This window comes from Tenrec ecaudatus, chromosome 6, assembly GCF_050624435.1.
Source record: "Tenrec ecaudatus isolate mTenEca1 chromosome 6, mTenEca1.hap1, whole genome shotgun sequence".
Taxonomy (NCBI): domain Eukaryota; kingdom Metazoa; phylum Chordata; class Mammalia; order Afrosoricida; family Tenrecidae; genus Tenrec; species Tenrec ecaudatus.
In genome coordinates this window covers 47950787-47976929 of record NC_134535.1, presented here as the reverse complement: position 1 = coordinate 47976929, position 26143 = coordinate 47950787, and the positions used below count along the sequence as shown (strand labels likewise).

The 26143-nt window shown below is 36.4% G+C and overlaps 1 protein-coding gene across 7 annotated transcripts in view; it reads right to left on the bottom strand.

Annotated features, from left to right (window-relative positions):
- PPFIA2 (PPFI scaffold protein A2) overlaps window positions 1-26143 on the bottom strand; it is a 490478-nt gene that overhangs the window by 48533 nt on the left and 415802 nt on the right. For 6 of the 7 annotated variants that reach the window (XM_075552747.1, XM_075552744.1, XM_075552745.1 and 3 more), the window contains 2 exons: window positions 24395-24549; window positions 17996-18089 (listed from right to left, as the gene is read on the bottom strand). In XM_075552747.1, the coding sequence (XP_075408862.1) occupies window positions 17996-18089; window positions 24395-24549 (249 nt within the window). Of the gene's footprint in view, window positions 1-2396; window positions 2406-17995; window positions 18090-24394; window positions 24550-26143 lie in introns of all 7 variants that reach the window. The other variant, XM_075552748.1, reaches the window with a different exon arrangement.

Genomic DNA, 26143 nt, shown 5'->3' with positions numbered 1-26143 from the left:
AGAAAAAATTATTAAATATCTCAATAGTTTTGTCATTTAGTTTATAAGAACATACAGAGTTGTTTAGATTTGAAATAATTTGGTTGTATTAATACTTAAATTGATTCATATCTAACCTTTCATTTTCTTTAAGCTTCTCTGAAATGTAGGACATAGTCTCAGGAAATAAATTAAATTTATTTGTGAATTTGCATAATTTCCTTTATTTTAAATTTAATCATTCTGAAACTCATTAAAAATATATAAACAAGAAAGTGATGGAGCAATACAGTCATTTGCATTGTTACTGAAAACTAGAGGGCTTGTATTACTTTCACTAATAAATTTCATTTTTGCAAGACATTATGTTCTGTTCCCCCCAGTCATTTCCTGAGAGAAACCTGGGGACTTTCTGAGGCACACTGGCAATCTTTTAGGTTATTGATATACCATTGAAACTAGATTGGATGACTATTTTATCCAATTGTTAGCCCCATTTAACCCAACTGGGAAGTAAGTAGTTAGCTTCTGAGAGCCTAGGTGCTTCCTCCCACATTGGTGGGCAGCGGGAGGTTGATGGTAAGCATGCATGAGAATGCAGCTCACATCTGAGAAGCTGAGTCTCTGATTCCAAACTCAGTGTTCCTTCCTCCCACCTCCTGTCGTCTAAGCACTCACAAACCAGATATTCCACCTTCCCCAACCTCTACGTCGCCTAAGCTTTCTTTTAGGAATTACCGTGTACTAGAAAAGTTATTTAAGGATCAAAAATATTTAATTTTGAATGAAAGCTACAAGAAAAAGAAATTTAGTTTGGGAATGAAGAAGTGATTTCAGTTTCTTATAGTCAATGAATGCCCGTGTAGCATTAACTATTACTTTTCAATATTTCATTCCATGAGAAATTAATACTCAGCAGTTCATTTAATAAGAGAAAGGGAAATTATACTCTTTACTATAAGATTATTTTGAATTTAAAAAATCACAGGAGAACAGAAGGTGAAAATTACATGATAATGTGAAAAATAATGCTTTAAAAACACAGTGCTCAGGACCAAAACAAAACAAAAAAACCTCACTGACTTTGAGTATAGGCTGACTTAGAGTGACCCTACTGGACAGGACAGAATTGCCCCTGGGGGGGTCTGAGACTGTAACTGTTAAGGGGGGTAGAAAGCCCCATCTTTCTCCTGCAAACTGCCTGGTGGATTATCTGGGTCATAGCCCAACACATAACCACTGTGTCACTAGTGAAACCAAACAAAACCCCAAAGAAACAAACCAACATTTACAACATGCATTTGCGCAGTATGTTTCAATATGCTCTTACAACGGCATTTCTGACGTTTTGAAAACATCTTAATAGAGCTCCCCTTAATATGATAAATTACTGTAACTAAAAGAGACACTGTACTGCAAATAACTTTAGCAGTAACAACTCCAACTTCAAATTAGAATCGAAAAAGCATATGTAACATTAGTTCCACTCATAAGTTAAATCGCAAAATACACACTTGTAAAATATGTGTAAAGCTAATTAGTCACACTTAATAATTTTTAGTAAAATTACATATAATTTGAGCTATTTTATTTACCAAAAACCATGATTTTTTGTTATTTCAAGTAATATCTCTTCCCCTAATAAGTATCACAATGAGCTCAGCATCTTACCAATGCAAAAATTTACTCTGTGGCTAATATTTCATAAATTTAATACATATTTTCTTTTAACAAAAATTGCTTTAGGAGTAAAACAGAACGTATTATTTTAAATCATTAAGTAGGCTTGCAACTAAAATCTGTGTAATTTAGATTTTTAAAATATCTTTTAAAATAACCAGAAATATAGAAAACATTAGAAATAACACATATTCAGCCAAAATCAAGGACTACATTGTACTCGCTAGGTATTAAAGCTATATGTTGTGAAGGTCCAGAATTAACTTGTTCCAATTAACTGTAGTTCTAATACTTGGCATATAAGTTTGCTTCTTGAATAGAACCTAGATGAAGAATCTCAAAGCACTAAAGAGAATGCAGCCACAGGCAGCCATGCAGGAGAGTCAATACAACCAGCTGGCATTGAGCCTCTCTTGCTGCAGACCTAGCCCAGGGACAATGGCTAGAGGACGAGGGCAGCTGAGGGCCAGTAGAACTTTTGATTGATTTCTGACCAACGGAAGGAAGAGAAGTGCCTGAAAGGCCAAGCCATTAATTCAAATGTGAACATTTCTCTGAACCAATGATTCCTTTTTACTGTCTGAGAATGAATATGCTTTGTAATTTTCATTTTAGGTCAGAGGCAGTGCAGCTTGTGTTAAAACCGAAAATAAAAGCACTAAAGAGAAAAGCAAACTAGAAAAAGGAGCATGGTGCTGAAAATAAACACGTTCAGCAGCCATTGTGATTCAACTTACCCAGATGTGCTTTTCATGAGATGAAGAAGGATGGATGGAAAAGAAAAGCACACAAATGTTAATGGATACATTTCAATTCCAAAAGGCCATGGGAAAAAACAAGAGCATCATTTTCGAGATGAGAAGGCTCATAGAAGAAGGAATCATGGTGTCTCTTATTCCAAACCTGACACACATACTCACTGTGTCCAAAAGCATGGTCAGGTGGAGGGCAATTCTAGGAGGTGACCAATCAGTTTGTTTCTGCAAAGTAAGCTGTTCTGAGCATGCATCACCCCATTCCCCAGCCTCTGAGATATCCTAGGAGGAAGTCAGGCACCATGGCAAAGAACATTCCCTGTGTTAGGCCACGCGTGTGTTGGTTTACCAATAGAAACAAGAGCTGATTAAGTGGCATTCTGATTCTCAGGTTTAAGAAAAGGCGCAGCTGAATTCTGGAGAGCTAACGGCACGCAGTGGAGAAAGAACTGGTTTGAGGTCAGCGTGACAGGATTTTCGTTCTCATCAGAAGTTTGGTGAAAAGTTATGAACAAGTTTTGATGTCTAATTTTCACAATGTAATCCAGGGCAAGAAGATCTTCTGTAAGGTCTATTCCATGCCCATAATGTTAGTATTCTAAAAAAGTTTTAAATTGATTTATGACTTTCATTAACATGTACGTGTCAGGAATCAGTACTTTTAATCCTCTCTGTCATGCACGATACTTTCTCCTCCTGTTTGAAATGACAAAATAATACAGATTTGAGCAAAGTGAGTCCATTGCAATGGAAACACCCATGTATTGAGCATAAATGTAGAAATGCTGCTCTATGGACCGTAAAGAACGAGGCTTCTTTGCCAGTGTTACCAGAAACCATCACTAAGAAAACCAAGTGGCTCACTTGCTCCCTGGATATAGTAGAGGCATTGAGAAGATATGGAATGCAAATAATTCAACAAAATGCTACAGGAACATAGTACAAAATTTTCTGTGCAGATTAAATTTTAGAAAAAAATAAAAATATTACTAGAACTCATAAAATATATCTACTATAACAAAATACAAAGCAGAAATTCGTATCTCAGAAATGAAGCACGTTAGAGTATTTCCTGTTTAAGCACAATTATCATAAAGAAAAGATTGACATACAATGGAACACCCTGCACATGCCTCCTCTGAAGGAATTCATTCAGAGAAACCTTGCTTTTTTTTTTTCTCAAATAAATGTTTATGTTGGAGAAATATAATTCTTTTGCCTTAGCTCCAGAGCATTTATGACAAATTCTCTAGGGTTTCACATAAACATAAGCATAAATTCATCAAAACTGGCATCACGATATCATAAGAGAGTTAGGATGTCACTTTGGCATCACTCATGCAGCCGAAACAGAAGACCCAAACCAGATGGCTTCCAGTTGATTAAAGTGATTTAATCTTGAAAATACTCATGAACCCTATAGAGTTCAGATATATATATACCTTTTGAATTTTCAAGGAACATTTCCAAAAGCATTTGAGTGTAGTTAGTACTACTGGCAAAAAATATTTGCCTCAAAATTCCAACTATTTCAGAATTGTTTCAACAAAACCAGTTACTCACATGTTACAGATTCTTTCTAAGTAAAAAATCTGTAGTAATGAAAATACCTTAGAAATAAAATGTAAGAGAAATTATGAAAATAATTGAAAGCATGACTATAAAATGCATTCCTCAGTGAGCAGTTCCAATATTTTAAAATTATTATTTTGTACAAATTGCCTGAATTAATCATGTTTTTGAAATTTTTCCTTCATAAGTTATGGCTTGAAGAGAAAGCCTAAACAATTAACTCATAATATAAAGTGGTTTAACACATGACTAAAAAAATCTTATCTCCAATGGACAAGAAACCACTCATAGAAGACTATGAGAAATATTCTGAATATAGATCAGCTTCATATTAGAATATATATTCACAGAGAATATTTTTTCTGTAAATAGTGTTTACCTTCTGATAAAAATTGACACATTCCTATAAACATTATATAAATAATGTCTCATTATTTTTCTCTGTGTGCCATAGTTTTAAATTATGGTAATTAAAAATTATTTCAACAGTAAATAATATTCAGCTAAAAACTACTGTGAAGACTCAGAAAATAACAGGTCAATTACTATTGCAGAAAAGACCAAGTGATAAGTTAACACGCGATCAATATGCCAAGATGTAATTATTGGCGTAATGTAGTCCATTAGGAGTGCCAGCGAGATCCAGCCACAGAATAATGTAGCCACCTCTACATCTACCTTACAGTCCAAAATAAAAGCCCTAAAATGGTAAGGTGCCTTGATTAATCTGCCAGGTATTCTACAAATGAATGATCCCCAGTTGATAAACTCATGAACTTTGTATGTCAAAGTTCATAGAACAAATACCTCTCTAAATAAACTTCACATGTGGATAACTTCCTTTTATTAAGCCCAAAGTTGGAGATACAAAAATCTATTTAAATCACCTTTTAATTAATATAATATTGTTTATCTCTCAATATTTCAGGATGGAAACAAACATTAAACTTTACATAAAATTAAGTCACTTTTGGAGATACACATGTGGAGGTTTTTGGAAATATATATTCATGCCTATTTGTTTACAGATGTATCAGACATTGAAGATCATGTAATATTATAACTTTCAAAGGACTCTCAAAAGTGTGTTCTAGTAGATTTTATTTCTTCAATATTTATTTCTTTATCTCTAAAATTACAAATACTTATCTACTCTGGAGTCATTTATCATCCTATTTCAGACATGCAAGCCCAGGAGATTACTGGAACACACGGGCCTGAGGTTATGTAGAACAATTTTTTAAAAAAATCAGCATTCATTTAAATAAAGGTGATGAAAATTATAGTGAATTAAAAAATTTTCATCGATTGATAAATATGTAATATTTTAATCACACCTATTTATTATTTTAATAAAAATCTTGCAATATAGCTCGCTTCACAAAGAGTTTAAAACAAAAAGCAAACAAACAACACATTTCAGTGTTGTAGACAAGAATGAGGTATATGTTAGAACTGATGGGGTGGTCAGGGAGAAAGAAGGGTTTCTAAAAATGTTTCAGGGTTCTGGTTTCTTGGACTAGATGGATGATGCGCTTATAACCCAGAATGGGTGTCATGAGGTACGTGAAAGATGGAACAGGAAAGTGAATCAGAACCTGATTATGTACGGAACGCGTCTGAGATTTGAGATATGCAATTGCAGAGTCGCAGGATACAAGCGGGCAATTCAGAAAAAAATGTTGGCATGGACATATAAATGCGATCATTGTTATCATACGGGCCATAATTAAAAACATATGAGGATAAGTTAGAGAATATAGACTAAGACACAAGGAATAAAATCGAGCGTTGTAGAACCCCAACAGTAGAAAGGAGAATATACAGACAAGGAAGACTGTGGAGGAACAGGTGGAGGAGCCAAGAAAGAGAATTTTTAAGAAGGAAAATGAGCCCAACTCTGATGAGGGTCTTGAGATCATATTCTGGAAAAGTGCATTGAATTTACCAGCACAGAAGTCATTGGTAAACTTAGAAAGGACTTGCCTTTCAGTCCATTCTAACTCATAGCAACCCAATAGAACAGAGTAGAACTGCCCCATTTCCAGGGCTGTCATTAACTAAGAAGCGACCATGCCTAAGGTTTTCATAGGAGTAGTTGGAAAACATGATCTTGGTGATAGATGAAGCTGGAGTCACATGATAGAATTTTATAAAGCCAATGGCTTGTTCAGCGCAAATACCATTTTCCAACAACCCAAAAGGTGGTGACAGGACGGCCTGCTTGGTAAAGGGCAGTGACAAAGAGGAAAGTCCTGAGTGAGATAGATGGACACAGTGGCTGCATCAATAGGCTGAGGCACAGGAACAATTGTGAGGACGGCACGAGATGGTGCGGTGTGTCACTTGGTTGTGCATCAGACGCGGTCAGCAAGAGTCAACTCGATGGCACCTAACAACATCAGGAAAAAAATCTCATCTTTCACCTACAGAGCAACTGGTGATTCGAACTGCTGACCTTGCAGGTAGCAGCCCAACGCTGTTGCCACCAGGGATCCTTTTAGTAAGAAAAAAAGGAATCTAATTCAATAAACATAATTGGCTCAATAGTGGTGAACTTTTTTTGAGAAATTAAAAATAAGACAGGCTAGGAACAAATATTATTAAATGGGTGTCGGAACAAAGACGTCACGCCATTTAAATTCTTTGATAGGAGTGCATCTAAAGAAGATTCCTTTTGAGGACAGTATTAGTTTACAATAAGAGTTTCAGAGAGTAAAATACACTCTAAATTGAAAAATTACATTAGAATTTATGAATAGTGCTAAATTTTCAGCTGACGTAGGTCCACATTGCCTTGCAGTAACTTTATCCACTAACAGAAATCCACCCGTGAGGCAGAGAAAGCAATTTCATTTGTGAATTTGGTTATGCCACATGGCTGTAATCACATGGAGAACAGCAACAGAAAACCCCAAACTCACTACCACCAAGTCTGTGTTGATTCATAATGACCCCAGAGGACAAGGGGGGACTGCACCAGAGAGTTTCTGGGATTGTAATTCTTTAAAGGAAGAAAAACCCTGCCTTTCTCCTGGAGTGGCTGTTGGCTTTGAACTGCTGACCTTGCAGATCACAGCCCAATGGGTAATCATTATTTCAGAAGGGCGCCTTATCAAACAGAGAAGGGCGAAAGAAATGTAGGCCTTTTTGTGATTGCACTGAAGTGGTAGACATGGCACCAAAACCAACCAAAGAGAGAGTTTAGACAGAGCAGTGGGAAAGGCCGACAGTGACCGCAGTTGATAAGGTGCCCTGCAGAGAGAAAACTGGTGAGGAAACAAAATGATGGCTTCATTAAATATTTTCAAACAAGAATGACTTGGGGAGTGGGAGAATTAGAAGATCCATCGAGTAAGTATCTAGAAGTGGAGAGTGACATTGGAAGTGATGAAAGTATGAATCTAAAATGTCAGGTTGTGAATGAGAGCACGGCAGGGTGAGGGCAGAGGTGGTTTTATATAAAAAGCCAGGCGATAGTATACGGTTACACACTGACCTCATAGCTAGGGATTCTTGCACATACTGGAAAATGGCTCACATAGGGTTTGATTATGGTTCATCGTCATCCTACTTCAGAAATAACTTTCCCTTAAGGTTTGTATTGACTTCAAATAGTAAAAGTGTTTGTAGCTCTTTAAAAGTGGCTAATTGTTACTCATTTAAGGATCTTGTGATACAATTGTCTAGGAAATCTAACACAGTGTAGCCTCCAATTAAATTTGTGAGTATTCAAAAAATAAAAAGTTTACAGTTTACAGTTGCATGTATGTGCACATGAAATATAAATATACATTACATACATATTTTAGGGTGGAAAATTTGGGGTAATTTTTGGAAGTGCTGGCAATGTAACATATATAATTACTGGCCTTCTCAGAAGCATAGAAACAAAGAAGAGATGCTTGCTGAATTAATGGTGAATTTACTATTGTAAATAATTGCAGGAAGGAAGCATATCCCAAAGGTCTTATAAAAATATATAAACAACTAATATAAGCTCTTAAGCAGGTGAAAATAAATTCAGACTATTCTGTTTACTTTGAGAGTTCAGTCTTGTTTAAAGGCACCTTAATCACTGTTTGGGGACGTTGCTTTTATTTGTGTTTTTCCTTTTAAAGAATGAACTCAATTTTCTTAATCATTAGTTTCTGTCTTTGTAAGATTGGTAGAAATAAAAAGATTGATTCAGTAATTACTAAACTTACTTCAAACATTGTATTAATATGTATAGATAATTATATCAGAAATGGAAATTCTATACCATAGCTAAATCTTGTGAAGGTAGCTGGATAGTGGGTTAATTTGGGGGAAGTAAACCTAAATTCAAGACAATATAGATGTTCAGAGAAACATGAGGAGGGGAGGGAAATAAATTGAAGACATGTCGTCTATTCCTATATAACCGTGTGTGTGGATATATATCCTGGTAGAGCTGTTAGGTAAGCCTGGACAACTAACTTCAAGGATGGTGGTTCAAATCTAACAGCCACTCCGTCTGAGAAAGATGAGGCTAGCTGCTCCTGTAGAGATTTATAGTGCTGGAAAACCTTTATCATGTCATTATGAGTCAGAATGTACTCAATGACATTGGACTTTATTTATTTTAGTATGAACTTTGGTAGCATACTGGTTTACTGCTCGGTTGCTAACTCCGCAGTGGGTGTTTCGAAGGCAGCGGCTGCTGTGCGGGGAAAGATGTCACAGGCCATTCTGTAAGATGATGGCCTTTAAGTTCTGTAGGACAGCGCTGCTTTGTCTTCTAGGGGTTTTATGCGTTAGAATGGACTAAAGGTTGCTCTTTTATAGAGACTAGTAAAAATGATATGTGGATTCAGGTTAACCCTAACAGATTGGACTTTATACTAGTTAAATCAAATTTCTACAAGATTCTAAATAACCTAGGGGAAACCCGGGCTTAGGGTATCTGCAGTTTGTGGGCCAGTGCAGAGTGGAGACCCAAAGCCCATTTGTCGGCCACTGGAGATCCCCTCACAGAGGGGTCTAGGGGAGGAGATGAGTCAGTCAGGGTGCGATGTAGCACTGATGAAGATTACAGCTTTCCCCCAGATCCTAAATGTTTCCTCCCCCCAACTACCATGATCTGAATTCTACCTTGCAAGTCTGGATAGAGCAGAGGTTGTACACTGATGCAAATAGGAGCTGGAGGCACAGGGAATTCAGGGCGGATGATACCTTCAGGACCAGTGGAGTGAGTGGTGATACTGGGAGGGTGGAGGGAGGGTGAGTTGGAAAGAGGGAACTGATGACAAGGATCTACATGTGATCTCCTCCCTGGGGGACGGACAACAGAAAAGGGGGGGAAGGGAGACGCCGGACAGGGCAAAATATGACAAAATAATAATCTATAAATTATCAAGGGCTCATGAGGGAGTGGGGAGCAGGGAGGGAGGGGGGCAAAAAAAAAAGACCTGATGCCAAGGGCTTAAGTGGAGAGCCAATGCTTTGAAAATGATTAGGGCAAAGAATGTACAATTGATGTATGTATATGTATGGATTGTGATAAGAGTTGTATTAGCCCCTAATAAAATGTTTAAAAAAATAAACAGGTAATAGATATGGTAAGATCATAAAACACAAAGTGGGGAGTCTCACTGCCATCAAGTCAATACTAACTCAGTGACCATGGAGGGCAGGGAAGAATGGTCCCAAATGCATAAACACCAAGGCACTGCGGATACAAGAGGGGAGGAGAGAGAGAAAGTTAGAGATGAATAAGCACCACATAATGTAGGGAATTCATGGCTACACAAAGCATTTGGGCTTTTTCCCATAAATACAGAGAAAGGACTGGAGAGCTTTAGGCAGATTCAGAAAAGTGTTTTACCTAGGAGTCTGGAGTGGAAATGTGGAGAGTGGATTCTAGGCCGAGAGACCTTGAGTGGGGGACTGTTGTCATGTGATGGGCTGCCTTGGGAAAGAGAAAATAGCAATTTTGAGGACTATTAAAGAGATGCAAGAGATTTCACGTGGTTAAAGTAAGAAGTGACAAAAGCAGAGATGAAGTCCAATTTTCTGGCCGTAGTTTCTGTTCCATTTTCTCAAGCTTTCTTTTTCATCCTCTAGTTATGTTCCCCTGCTCTAAGTCTAGCACAGTTTACAATGTATTCAATTTCAGAAAATGTGGTTTATCTGTTTATAATACATGGTTATCTGACACTGCAGTAAACAAAGAGGTTGGAAAAAGCAGAGGTGCTCCGGAGATCAGTTTTCCTGTGAATCATATGAAAAATTATAAAATCTCAGGGCAAGGACAGTGTAAGCATTCTATAATTCCAATCTTACATCTCTCATGTAATAATTTTGCCATAGCAAAGGTGTTATAGGTCTGTATTGGATTGTCTGTCGAATCAAAATTCTTTATCAGAAAATGTGATGCCTTCTAGGTGTGTAATATCATATGAAACATGTTTTATTTTAAAAAAATGTGGAAGTGCTGCGTATTCTACTTTCTGCTTCCTTTACTTCAGTCCAGACTAATGTCTTAATTTATTGAGAAAGAGAAGTTGTTTTTGAGCATATAAAGCTATCTTGAATTTTAATCCTCTTTAATTTTTTAAAAATTCTTACTTTATTATTTACATATCAAAGCTACTTCTTCTGGGTAGATTCTACTTACACCCGTGTTTTCATTCTACTTAAACTATAATCTGCTAATATTGTATTGTAGACTCAAACCAGCATCCCTATCCCTATGTCTTCCTTGTTCTTTTCTTCCCCTAAATAAATAAAATGTATCTTAACATATATATATGTAAAAAAGGACAACATTGATATTTTTGAAAATTTATTTTAACTAACAAATTTCAGGGCTTGTGTGTGTGTGTGTGTGTGTGTGTGTGTATAGGTTCACAGCATACTTATACATTTTCTAGTTGAAGTAAGGCAGGGCTGTGTGTACTGTCTGAGAAGCCCTTAGTCCAGAGTTCCATGTATGGCTTGGGAACATTTTCCCAGGGAAACATTCATAACATTGGGCTAAACTATTCCACCTCACTAGAACTTTTAGAAAACCAGAAACTCAGTGCTCTACGGTTGATGCCAACTCATAGTGACAGTACAGGATAAGGTAGAACCGTGCCTGTGGGTTTCTGAGGCTGTACTCTTTAAGGGAGTAGACCTGTTTTTCTCCCAGAACCTTTAGAGTGGTTATCAAAAGTGTTACACCAGGAGCTGTAGCTGTAATAGACGAATCAGTCACTAAAATTAACTGAACCAAATACAAACGATCAGACCACAGACTAGGTCGATTGATGCATTCATGGACTAAAAGAGAAAATAGGAGTTTGGGGGCAACACTCTAGAAATGGGTCTCATGAGCTCTGGTTCAAATTTGGGTGATGCCCTGCTCTGCTGCTTCTGGGACCTGTAAGATGCTCTAACATCCTAGCAGTTAATATCTCATTTTACAAAAATAGCCAGTGTGTGCCCTAGTGGTACACAGACAAAAAGATCGAAACTAGTATGTTTACACTATGGTTTAAAGAAACTGTATTACTCAGCAAAATATAATGAGAGTCTCTAACACACATTTTACAAATAAAATTTAGAATACAATTCTTTGATAAGTTAACTTGGTACATAGGTGTTTAATAAATATTAAATAAATTGCAGTGGAATTTCTCTGAGACCTTCAATTATGAATATTTGCAGTGGAATTTCTCTTGCTTAGAGATGTGCACCCTCTGAACCTTGCAAATGACAAAGATTAAAAGCACAGGCTCTCAAAACACATTAGAGTTACCACTGAAGAAGACCCTTAGGATTTGACTGGGAATAAATCATCTAAATCTCCAGAGCTTCATTTTTATGCCTTTGAAGTTCTAACATACGATTCATTGGTACAGATTAACTGTTCTTCTCGAGAGGATGTTGCTGATAGCTGAATAGAATGCTAATTTCATATGAAATCATATGAAATCCATATTTATTTAGCAGTGGTAGCTATTGAGAACATAAAAAATTAATATAATAATCTTTTCAGATTATATGTAAAGGTTATAGTAAAACATTAACATTACAATTTAGATGATCAATTTTAGTGTCTCAAGATATAGATGATTTCATCATGTTTATATATTATAATGAAAAATACATAGTATTTTAAAGGCAAGAAGGAAAAATAACAGGCAACAGGAAAAAAGTTAAGCTATGGTTTAGATATTTTTACTTCTGGAGAAAAGTATATCTTTTGATGAACATTCTGTCACATTTTATATTTTCACTGATGATCAAGGATATCCTGACAGTTATATGGATGTACTATGATGAAAAAGATACCTCGTGAATCTCCTAGTCTCTGAAAAATGAGCCTCACAAAACTCAAGTCTGTCTAGAAAGGTGGATCTTTTAGAGGAACACAAGTAAACCAGCACAGCCTAGTAATTCATTGGATTGAAGTACAAAGGAGAAAAACGACACATTAAAAGAATTGACTAGACACGCCTCTTTGACACTCGTGCACTCAATAATAAAATGAATAAGTCAAACTTTCTGAGACAGGGAAGAAATAACCTATATGTTATTTACTCAAGAACGGTCATCAGCTGACCTTTGACATAACTGGCAGCCGGAGCGCAATGCCTTCCAAGTGTTACGGGGAAGTTATTGTAAAGACAGAGCTCTCTGTGCTGACACTTAAATTCCACTGAGCGATACAATATGCGTTTTCAGGTGTCCATGTACTAAGAGTGCAGGGGCAGTAAGTATTTCATGTACCTCTTGTAGCCAACGTCTCTGTAACTCCTATCAAAGGGCCTATGGGTCTGGGTAAGAAGGTGGGGGAAGATACTATAGGATCCCCTGTGAGTGACTGCTAACAGGATTCAGTAGATTGTCATTCTGTTGGGTATAAAATGAGCCCCTGAGAGGCAGGAGGAAGGAATCTACTACCAGCAAGAGCCAGATTTCAGGGAGTCCCCTGAACACTGAGCAGTGAGTGAACTTGCTTGATTAAGAGCAGACCACCCGGGAGCAAGAGCATTAAACTGAGTGGGGGACTTGTCCATCTGTCACACTTAATACTTCCACTCATGGTCAAGGACTATCCTGACAGTTGTATGGATGTACTATGACTGAAAATGGTAACTCCTTTATCAAGAGCAAGTAAAGCTCAGTGCTTTGGGGCTGCAGGCTGGCTGTGGAAGAGGCTGCCTCTGGGCTTGCTGACCCATGGGATAGACTTCAGGTGGTGATGTGGGGTGCCTTTGGGCACTATATTCAGGAAGCTGGCTCAAGGACCCACAGAGCTTGAGCTGACTGCTGGTGGGTGGAGACTGTAAGTTCCTTAGCAGCCATGAAGGAACTTCGGAGCATGTCCTGAGCATTTCTCACCAGCGATGCAACTTGCTACCTTCCTTAACAAACATGTACTATTAATAATTTGAAAACTTTAAGTTTGAAATTTTGAATTTGGAACTTTAAATTTGAATTTTGAAAAGTTAAACAGTCAACGCAAGTACATGATTCATTTTTATGTCAATGTGCGGCTTGTCCCTGTTTAGATTGGGAACTTAATTATCAAGCTTTAACTGTGTCAGGTAACTTTGTCTAGTTTTGGAGTTTAATTTTAGGATGTCCATTTTGGTTATTATTAATTATTTTGCCATATGAATCACTGTTGCTCTTAGATTTTATGTCAACTTGCTACCTATGTGAAAGGGCGGGCTGCATTCCAAGCTATCAATCAATCACAGCATGGTGCTATCTCCTGGGGGTGTGGCCTGTTTTACATGAGAACAACCAGGATGCCTCCTTTCACTGCCCCTCTCCCTGATCCTTGTTGGGACTGTGTCTTCTCCAGGTGTGACCCTAGGTGGTCTCACTGACCCTGAGAGCTGTCAGTGTCCCATGTTTCCACTGACCTTAGATCCACAGGGCTCTGCACCCATCAACCTGTGATTTCCCTGCTTCCCACTGCGCCTTCCTGCATCTATGTGAATTTGAGGAGGGCTCTGCTTATGCTCAGACCCAAGGACATAGGATGCATTGGGCTGGAATTCCATCTTGATATAAACTTACTTCTGGATATAAAGCTCTTTCTTATACATATATAATTGTCACTGGTTTTGTTTCCCTAGACAAACAGCATGTTCCATCAACTTTATTGGTAATAGTTTCAATTTTGATTTCTAAGTGAATGACTTCTTTGCTAAGATTGGTATGTTGGCCAAGGGATGGCGTTTTCACTCAATGTGTCCTAAAATACTGCCATTTAAGTCCTAGAGAAAGTTGGAAAATTGAAGACTATTCAGAAGGTGGAGTGTTTCTTGGGTTAATCCGTGCAAATTGTGACCTTTCTGTGGTCCGATTTAGTTGGAAAGCATCATCAAGTAGATAAAGGTCTTCTTGGGTAGGAAAGTGAAACAGACTTTTAAAGGTCAGGGTAGGTAAGCCTAAACTGGAAGGGATGATGGTACAAGTTCTAGTTCTGTGTGTGAATCTTAGAAAAAGGGAAAGGTTTGGAAGAGGGCTAGTGTTGTTAAATCCCAGTGTGTCTGGAAGTCTGTGAAATTCAAAGAGGATGACGGACACGAAGTCAGACAGTAGTGATACCTACAGAGAGTTAACGGACCCAGAAAACTATAAAGGATAAAAATTTTAGTATGGAATGCCATACTGTGGGTTTGTGCAATGTAGCTAAGAGGAATTACTGAGAGCCCAATAAAGGTCGAACATGTAGTGGGACGGGGGAAATTAAAAGGAAATAGAGGAAGGAACTAGGAGGCAAAAGACATTTACAGAGGTATAAATATAGGCGCATACACATGTAAATATACTTATATATACTGATAGGGATAAATTCTATGTACATATATTTATATGTTAAGTATTAAGGTAGCAGATGGACATGGGGCCTCTACTCAAGTACTCCATCAATGTAAAAGCACTTTGTTCTGATAACCTTGCATACTGGAAGGCTCACCTTCACAACAACACTGATTGTTGAAGACAAAGCAGGTGCATAAGCAAATGTAGTAAAGAATTCTGATGGTGCTCAGCTATTAAGAGATACAGTGTCTGGGGTCTTAAAGGCTTGAAGATAAAATAAGCGGCCATCTAGATGTGAAGGAACAAAGTCCATATGTAAGAAGCATGTGTTTTTAGGATACACAGTATCTGTTAGTTCCCTATTTCTCATTAAAAGCCAAGAATCAGAAAAAATATTTAATAAAAACAAGCTGGAAAGCAAAATAAATGTAAAATTACAGTAGAAATTCATATTTAGTCAGGTGAGGGCAAGTTATGTATGTTTAATTTTCTGGATGACAAATGTGCCTCATCTTATACTTTGGCAGGACTTGTAACATTAAAAATCTGTGAACATTGCAAGAATTTGAAATAGATAAAATTATACTCTCTGAAAGTACATCACATCATGTGATTTTAAAAATATGCCATAGATAACTTTTGTTATCCCAATTAAGTTTAAATTCACAGATTGTCAATTCCATATCTCTGATACTCTAATGAAGTTAAAAATAAGGCTTTTCTCCAGTTCAGCTTGTTCCTACCGAGACTAATGAATCTTTAGTATGAACTCTGAGATAGTGGGTGTGGGCTTAAGTACTACATCCTGGATGCATCCTGTTGACACATCAATAAATAGAATGTAGAAATTACCTATGAGAAACCACAGTGATTATGAATGTGCATGCACAACTGTAGTGTTTGACCTATTAAAAGGAACTGCTACATGTATTGTTCTTATTTATCTTTTCAAAATAATAGACTTGAAAGATATATTTTTCCATCTTGGTAGAAGACCAGAAAACAAAATGTGAACACAAAAGAACACATGACTCAGAGAAGATATGGTGTCTATTCTCTTGGTTAAATGAAATTACGTACATTGTTTCAACACATTTTTAAACAAATTCGTATAACAGTAACACAACTTGATAGAAATAAAATGAAATCAAGGGATTTAAAAGTGATTTGCCTTACCTATCTTATAAAATAAAGTAACTACATAGAACAAATTATTCTCTGACAAACCAGAAACAAAGGTTTAGTTGCATAAATCCAAAGCAAACATTGAAACTTATTTATATACGTCTATACTGTCATGGTTACATATTAATGCTCATAGTATTTTGTTAAAATAAGGTAAATAATTAGGTTTTTATCAATTTACTCTTTCCACTTGTGGGACCTACTTTAGCCAGAATATTATTATTCTCTAGGGAATTTCTAAAAGCTAAGAAATGTAAGCCTTATTGAATTATATAATATTATTAATATTCTTAATGATAAAGACATTTAAAAATTATATTTGATCAAAGTTTATGGAAATAATAAAACAGAATCAAGTGTAAGTAAGCTCTTCAGTCTAAGAATAGAGATCAAATTAAGTTTCTGATTGTGAAGATACTGAGCATTAGCAAAATAATGTTAAAAAATGTATACCAAACTACTGAATATTGTGTAAAGCTACTAATGTATACTTTACCTCTAAATTTTCTATGTTCAACAATTGTTTATTTGGGGTGTTAGAGTTAAATTGCTATTAAAAAGAACATTTTACTCTGTCTCAAAAATAGCCAATGAAATATTGTCATAGTGTAAGAAAATTTTTAGCACTTTGTTTAATCCCAAATATCACTCTTATATACAATGGTGATAACTAATCAGATTGTAACTATTTATAACTATTCCTCATTAAGGAAAAATTATCATTAACTTATGCGGGTGAGGGCTGGTGAAACAAGTCTATTATCCAGGCTGGGCTTTGCTTACCATTTTCCTTTATGTTTGAAATATAACTATTTTTAAATGATCAAATATGAAATAATATTTTATCAATAATTAGCAAAAATCAAAACTAAATATAAAATCTCCAAAAGACTAAACAAAATCAAGATATTTCAAATATATTATATTTAAATATACTATTGAGTGATCAATAGTTAATTCACTTTCCCCCAATACCTCCCTTCCACCACAGGTCACTGCCCCCAGAGAGTATTTTACTGAATTTGAGTAAACCTCTAATTTTATTAAAAAACGAATGAGCAATTGGGCTGTTTAGCTGTAACTTGTAAGCCCATACTACCTCATTCATCATTATTAAACATCTGGAAAACAAGAAAGCAAAATATGAAGCAAATTTGGTTAGCCTGCCTACTACAACCGTGTGAGCAAATGTGTTTCAAGAAGGATAATATGAAATGCATATTTTTGTATAGGAAAAATGTAAATGCAGAAGCCACAGATGTAATAAATACGTGAAGGAGGAACAGGAATAATCATTGCATGTACTCTGAAATTGGGAGAAATTGCTTTGTTTTCAAAAGATCAGTCTAAAGGTGCCATTTTTCACTGATAATCTAATCATTGCATTTATAAGATGTGGGATTTGTGGATCTACTTGCTTTGCTACAGCTGCTGACACACATTTGAGCATTATGCAAGTCATTTAAATGCTCTGTTTTAGATTCTGATTAAAAAACACAGTACTAGTTCTCTGACAGATCCCCAGTGAGATTGTTGTGATCCTAAGATCAGTTTATAGAAGTGGCTCTCTGCTTAAGTACTTCATCTTCCAGAGCAGATGCATGGGACTGTCACAGGAGAAAACTCAGCTGGGTGGTATCCTCCTTCCATTGATCATATCCACTCAATATGAATCAATGGAATATTAGAGAATTTTTAGAACATTAAAAGTATTTTAAATACAAGTGGCTTTTGGAATAAATTTTTTGATTACTTAGGAGAAAGTATTAATTTCAACTACAGGTGAAATGTGCTTTTACTCAATTCAAACAGTATCACATTTTATCTAGGAAACCAGGTAATAGGATCATTAGCATTTCCTTTTTTGTTTTTTGAGGAAGGAGTTAGAGGGTGGGAGTGTGCTATATTGAGAAAATGTTGACCTTTTAGAAGAGTTGCTTTGTTTCCAACTACTCGCCTTTTAATTCCTCATAAACAGAACATAAGAAAGAAAGAAATGCTAGAAAAAGGAGGGGGGAAATCTCCAAACCTACTTTTTCTTCAATCTTCTGTCCTTCTCAGCTTGAGTTCCAAGTTTGCCTAGCCCGAGGGACTCTTGGGCCGCAGCTTCGGTCTCTATAAACCCACCTGTGAAGAGGTAACTATTCAGATTAGGTTGTATACACAGCATCAAATCTGAATTCAAATCCTTAACGTTTTAATGATCAACTGTTTAGTTTCTTCTATTTTGAATTGACTTTTTATTTCCAAACCTAACGTGCAAAAGTGCAGTGGGTGGATATGCGCCTAAGTATAATGAAATAATTAGACAGCAAAAGACAAACGAAACAAGAACCAGACATTTTTTGATACATCATTCAGTTGTATTACGGCTCCTAGGAGAACATGACCTGCATATTAACACCTGGATTTAAAATGAGCATCCCTGGAGGCTCAATTTTCTAATTACAATATTTCATACACTAGCAACCAACTATAAGAAGTAGATTCAGAAAGTTCATGTTTGTATTTTGGCTCACTTGCATTTCTTTTGATTTTTATCAAGCTGAACCTGAACTTGTATACCAGAAATTAATAGTTTATTCCACAGATGGCCCTTGTTTTGCTTTAGCAATTAATATTGAGTTTCTCTATTGTCTCTTTCCACAAATGGGATTCGATTCCACCTGGTGAGCTCCGTGCGTATAGACACTGCTTATATTGCTGATATGAGATTTCCAGCTGGATCAATCGAATCCATGGTAGTGAATTAATGTGCTATGTATGTCACCAAACTGGAAATTATTTGATGCCACATCAATGCTTATTATTCATATTATTCACGTAAGTTGCTCAATTTATGCTAATTCAACCAAAGTCTGAATGAACAATTTTAGAGTATCCAGATTGCTTTCCCTCACCATAGACTCAGTCCTGTGGAATCCGGTGCCGTCTTATGGCCCTCTCTCTCTCATGGTGACTATGAGACAGAGGCACAAATGCAAGCTTACAAATAGTCTCACTCATTTGCATATTGCGCTTATGACATCTTATTGGCATGTTTAAATTAAATGCAATAACAAAAATAATAATACAATGCTTAGCATTCCCTTTCTTAATAATTCCAATTTTTAAATTAGCAATTTCGTTTTATTTGGGCTGATGGTCTTCTGAAACTGCTCTTACATGCAGTTATGCTCCCCATGCCCACGGCTTGGTATGGTCTCTGTCTCCAACGTTTGAACCGATTTTTGAAAATCTCTCAAAGGAAGAAAATTCTGACTGCAGTTAAACTGTTTGCTCCTTATTAAGGGTCATACTGAGAGAAATACCACAATGAATATGTTACTACTCCCTTGAATTTCTCTGGACACACCTAGCCATAATGATCCCAGCAAATGATCCATTTTCTTGAGGACTTGGACTTTTGTTTTGGAGTTTTCACAGGGATGGATGCAGTGGTGGGATTTAGCCAGTTCGTACTGGTTCGGCAGAACCCAGACCTAATTTTTGGTTGAGCTCGGTCAACCTGATGTTAAAATGGCACTTGAAATCGGGGTTCTTTCTAAGGTTGGTGGCTGGGCAGCTCCCCAATGTGGAAATCACAAATTTATACTCCTTCCTGTTTTGAAATGTTCATGACCAAAACAGTGTATCCCATTCAGAGGTATAAATAATTAGATGCAAGTATGTTTGCAATATTCATTTCACAAAGCTCATTGTACTTTTCACAAAATACTGACTTTTAACTCCCTTGTGTTTGTCAACTAGTAAACAAACATATAATGCAAAGGGGGAAAGTGCCAGAAAACAGAGGGTGGCATGCTATCTAGCATTCATTTCTATGTCCCAAACTCCCACGTGATATTATGAGTGAATTCACAATTCCTCAAAGTCTTCAGAGAGCTAAACATACTGTCAGAACAATTGCTGTGGGTCCAATAGACGCTGAGAGAAGATTTTCAAATGTAGAATGTTCATAGAAGAGAAGTCACCTGTGTCTGAGCTGTCAAACACAATGACTGCTACCTAGTTGGCCTCCCTCTAAAAGACTGGCATCTTACTCCTGCCGGGAGAAGGTGGTGAAAGACAAACCACACAGCTGATGATGCCTGCATCAGAGTGAAGAATATTGCAAGAGAGCGTGAAAAATATTATTTAATATTTTTCATTAATGTTTTAAAACTCATATAATTTAGTTTTGTGTAACTCTTTTCTTATTCTTATTTAAATGCTAAGTGTATGAAATAATAAGCTACCTTTAGGTATATCATTTTTCTATACTTAAAATGACTTAAATGATTCAATTATTGAGATCATGCCACTGGGTAGAACTACGTAGGAGGCTTTCCAAGAGTGGACAATTCTTACAGACACAGAAAGCTTCAGTTTTTTCCCACTGAACTGCTGCTGGTTGAGAATATACAAAATAGAAGTTAACTGCCGGGGAAAATTACAGAGGTAGGTGATTTTTTAATAAAGAGTAGATATGAACATGCATAAATATTAATAGAAATATCAGAGTTTTATCACATCTTAATGCATACATCCTAAAACCAAAATTAAGGATGGTGACCATTTAGTTTTTAAGTCTCAAAAAAATACTAGTACCATCTGGATCCGTGTCCCAGTGAGTTAGCAGAAATACTGACCTTGACAGTTCTACATATCAGCAAACCTGTTTATGCATATTTTTATTCTAGGGCTTATAAGAGAAGAGAGAGTGTAGATTAAATTAAGTGTGAAGCAAAGGAGCAAAGGACTCCATTGAGATTTTCAAGACCACTGGAAAGAATGTCCCCTCTATTTGGAGCATCTCCCCTATTCAATTGTAAACTTCAGGATGAAAGGGTTCACATATGTTTGCTTTGTCCAGCACTGTAATTTAAAATTAAACTTGAATTCTTTAAATAGACACAAAAGGGCTCCTTCCTCATTCACAGTTTTACCCTTATTATTCTATATCTTTCACTTAACTTGCTGCCCTTAGTACACATTTCGTTTGCAAATCCTTCTCTTATGAGTGAAAAGCAATGAGCAAACTCTCAAACTCACTGATACTAGCAGAATAAGTGTTCTCAAAGATTCCCCCAAATTGGAAACTTCTACTCCTACCGTACATTTCTTTGTGCTAATTTCTGGATCATAGGAATACCCGTTAACCATTTCTAGATCATACTATAACTCATTTTTGGAATCAAATCATCGTGGTTAGTTCCCAAATACCATTATTCAAAGAATTTTAGATGTGTTAGATTTTTTATTTGGGAAATTGTTACTTTAATTTGTTTTTGCTAGTAACTTATTTATAAAAATAAGCTATGTGTCCATTGCATTTGATTTTACATGGCAATGGTTATAAATGCAGTCACATACATTGATTTGTTCAATCTAAATTTTTCCTTACTATCTTTAACTGTCTAAATATTTCCTCTTAAAATTTTTAGTATAAATGACCAAGAATCTCTCTTATGTTTTATAACAGTCCTGATAGGCTTCAGTAAACATTTCAGTTCTATTTATGGAGCATTCTTCCTTTGCTTCGTATTTCATGTAAACATCGCTCATCTTGGGTTAACTTATATTTCTGTCTTGTAACCTAACTTCTTCATTTTAATTAACCCATTTAAAATCTCAGCCCATTGTCCTCCTAATCCAATGGCTATTTTATACCATCACTCTTTACAATATTCTCCACGACATCCAATTATAATTTTCTAATTTATCGGTAGAAGGAAACACATTGGCTGTGCTACTGCATATTTGAATTCTATGAAAACTTTATGTTCATCATCACTAGAGATCTATTTTCTAGTTTCTTTTGGTACATGGGTCACTAAGATTAGATTGCAGTCTCTGCATTTGATACGTTTTAGTCATATTTCTATCATAACCTACATATCCTTAACCAGGACAAAGGTGAACCCCAGCTCTTACTACTAAACTGAAGAATCATTGATGTACGCACTTGATTATTTTTCCCCGGGATAAATATGGTTTCTTGCACTTTTTCCTGTCTTTTTTTCTTGTATATTATTCCAATAAATAACTTGTACTCTTTATTTCTCCAGGACCTTTAATCTTCCATGTAACTTCTGTATAAATTCAGAAGTATAACTTTTTGTCTTAATCCTTCTTATGTCGTTGACTTGGATTTTAATTCTTTATCTTTGTTGTACAGAGACCAGCTATCTTCCCAACTCTACCATGTGATCCCAAATCATTTTGCTATTACCTGACTTGTAGGCGGTTTATAACTAGAGGCCTTTATGGAATATATCCTGTTCTCATCAGTTATGACTTTAAAATAAAGGAGTCCAGATTTCTAGATGTTAAAATATATCTTTGATGTTTCAATGTTGATGGAACATTTGATGGTCATTTTGCCCCTGATTCAGAATTTCCCAAACAAAGTGCATAGATAAGGAAATATTTAAAAATCTTAAATGAAAGTATCAATTGCATACATCTTTTAAATAGGAATTAGCAATATTATTTATGGCATTAACAAAATAAATATTTTAAAATTATGATACTACTATAAAGACTATAACCAGTTGGTAAGTGAAATGAAATAGCAACTTTAAAAATATTCTTTGGCAAGTTCATTTTATATCCGTAAATAATTAGCTTTCTTCTTTTCTCTTTGTACAATATTTTTTAATATCCTGGAGGGTCCCTCTCCTGAGAAATACAATTTCTAAGAAGCTTAACTCTCCTGCTGAACAACACTTAATCACACGGCTGGCTGCACAGCAGTTTCCTGTTGCTTCCGATGCTTTGAGTGGGTTTTACACTGTGGAAGTCAGAAAACCCCTTTTTACATATTGCTAGCCTCTTAAATCTGCCAACATATATACCATAGTCAACAATGCAGGAAACAAAGACTGGGCTTAGGCCCAAAAAGGCATAAGATATTGATATCACCCATTTGCTGCTTAATATTGACAGTAAGATATAAATTTAAACATCAATTTCTAGTGTTCAAGTAAATAAAAGGATAAACCAAACTCAAAGTCACTGCCATTTGGTAGATTCTGACTCATATCATAATATGTAGATAAAATAGAACTGCCCCCTCTGGTTTACCTAGCTAGTAAGTGTTTATGAGAACAGAATGCCTCACACTTCTCTCTCAGAAAGGGGGACGGGCTGGAATTGCTGACCTTGCAGTTAGCAACCCAGTGTGTAACTTAGGGAGCCACTGGGAATCCTAAAAAGAAGGATCAGAGAGAAGATATAAAAATCCAAACAAGAAATACTGAGAGGATAAAAAGCAGAATAAAGAATATATAGCAAGATATATACATACACATAGCTAGGTGTATATTTCATTATTTCAAGAAATACCTCATATTCTTTTGGTATAAAGTATGATAGCCATATTTAAAGAGACATTTCTTACAAACTGGTTATTTATTCTTGTTCAATTATTCACTGGCAACAGACAATTCTAGCACAATCTCGATTTCTCTGTTCTCGCCCTGTACCTTAGTGGAAGCAGCAAAAGCTTCAAAGAAATGTTGCCCTTTACTTTTTACAGCATTTATGCTTATAAAATGCACTGGTTTTTTGCTTTGATTTATACATATTACTTTGTGGTTGTGTTTGTTGGTTGATTAGTTGGTTGGTTTCTCTACTTTTTCCCAGCAACAAGTCCTTGAAATTTAAATAACTGTGATATATGTATAATCTCCTGAAGAGCCCTGGCTAAGCTAAGTGTTGGGGTGCTATCCAGAGATTCAAGCTTCAGAACCCATCAGCTCTTTGATGGAAGAAACATGAGGTCCTCCACTTATAACAAGCTTTCCAATCATAAGAACTCTACCTGCGCTCCTTCTGAGTGGAAATGGATTTGATGGCAGTGAATTTGGTTCAGGTCAGGCTCTAGGTGATAATAAACCTAGTGGCTTTAAGTACCATGGTATGGAGTACTCATCAATAAAATAGAGATAAGTGTAAAATAATTCCCTCACAGGGTTGCTAGGGCTACCGCAGATTTAGCATTACAAATTTTCTAGCTCTTGCTATTAACAAGGAAGGCTAGCAGCACAGTAGAAAATTGTTGTGCTGCTAAGGACTACGATCAATAGCTCGAATCCACCAGCTTCTCCATGGGGAAAAGAGGGACCATTCTTTTCCTGTGAAGAGTTACACTCTTGAAAATCCATGGGAGCTATTCTAACCTCTCCCATAGGATTTTTGTGAGTTGACTTTGACTCAAAAGCAGTGAGTTTGGTTATTAACTAACAAACCAAAATGATTGATGTTTTACAATATTCTCCAAGTATAACATTTGCCAAGCATTTTCCAGGTCAAATTGTTTTTGCAAAACTGAAAAAGAAAAAAATAAGAGTTTGCCCTGTACCTTGCCATGAATAAAATCAATGAAACAGACATTCAGCGGTGATTAAAGTGAGTGGCAATTCTAAGTCAATTACTTGCATACTTACGGAGCTGCCCAAGCCGAGCTTTTTCTTTTTTACCAAACAGCCTTCCTATTGAAGACTTGATCCCCTTCTTCTTCGGGGCTTTATGTAAAGAGTCTTGGCTGCTGTTGGCACTGCCAAGTCCAAGGCTGTCTGGATCAAGGGAGGCAGACAAGCTACTGCAAGACACAAAGGAGGACACCCAGCTTATTTATTTGACCACCCACTATTAAATTGGCTCCTGATCTTAAAACTTGACACGAGAAAATCAAGGACATCAGTAAAACTAGATTAGAGCCTGCTTTGGGATCTGCCCTGGCTGAAAGTTTGTGGCAAGCCATCAGAGAAGTAAATCCTACGGTCTGGTGGTCAGCACTGATTCATATAGGAGTAACAGTATTAATAATAATTATCTTTATTGTTCTGATATTTCCAGTCATCATCCGGGGAATCTTCCAGTCATTAAGAATACTCCAGATTGAGTTGGCAACAATAAAATTAAAAAATAAAAAAGGGCGAGATGAGGGGACCAGTCCTGCCTCGTGACGTTGAAGACAGAGTCGATCGATGCCTGGCCCGGCTTCAAAGAGGCTGGACGGTGGGAGTTGGCTGCCCAAACCCGCTCTCGATATGTATTTGGACTTGTTTGATTGGCCTTGCCATAATTATTTGGAGTGCTTTTGTGCAATATTCTAAAAAAGTTTATCATCCTCTTCCCATGGTTTTTCCCTTTCCTTATCTTGGTTACCGCATAGGGGGCAGAATATGGCATCCCCCTCCAGGAAATAGCCCAAAGAGAAACAGAGTTCCTGACCCTGATTTACCTTATACAGGGACTTATAAAGAAAAGGGCATAAGAATAGTTATCAAAGAAAGGTGTACAAGTTCCTTTTAGTAGTTTAAGTTTTATGGAATGGTTAGCAAGAAGAGGCTCTCCGTGATGTTTGAAGTCCACTGAAGCAAAGCTACCTATTGTGAGGCAACTCATACCTTGGTACAGAAAGACTTTGGGGAGTTTAATTTATGGGAACTTAGTGGAAAAGTAAGAACAAGAAATGAAAGCCCTAGAGGAACAGCCTAAGAAAGAACAGAAAGAACAGCCAAAGCCTGTCAAGTAATTTTTAATAATGAAATGTATTAATGCTTTATGATTACATAGTTAGAACAATGCGCCCTAGTTGGGTGAGGTGTGCTCAGTTATTGTTAGAAGGTCTATCACCTTTGTAGTTGAGAAAGTTTTAGTTTTAAGATGTACTAATTTTTAACCAAGAATCATGATGTGATTGATTTAATTTGTTACGGTCTTGTGGCCCGAGAATTTCCTAATGTATGATCTTAGGCCATAAGCTTAAAGCCAAGAAAAAGAATATATAAGTTGAAGCTTTGCATGAATAAAATTGGAACAGTCACTGCAGCCTTTGAGTCGTGTGGTTTCTGTCTCCCACTCGTCGACACCTTACCCACCTAGCCGGGGACCTTCATCCACTGCGGCTACACCGCGGCATCTTTTCTTTACAAATGTAGAAAAGGCAGACAGCACAAGGGGACTTTGCATATCATTTTCTCTGTTTCCTCCCAAGCTTTCTATTTGGTAGATTTAAGTCTAGTTTCCTTAACCTTAAGACTCTAAGCCTTTATGTATGCTCTGAAAACTTTATTTTTGCTTCAAATGGTTTTTTTGGAGTTCTTATTCTCTGTACTATCTCTAATTAAGAAATGGACACAAGATAACATTCAAAGAATGTTAAGTTATCTTCTATTATTTAACACGTC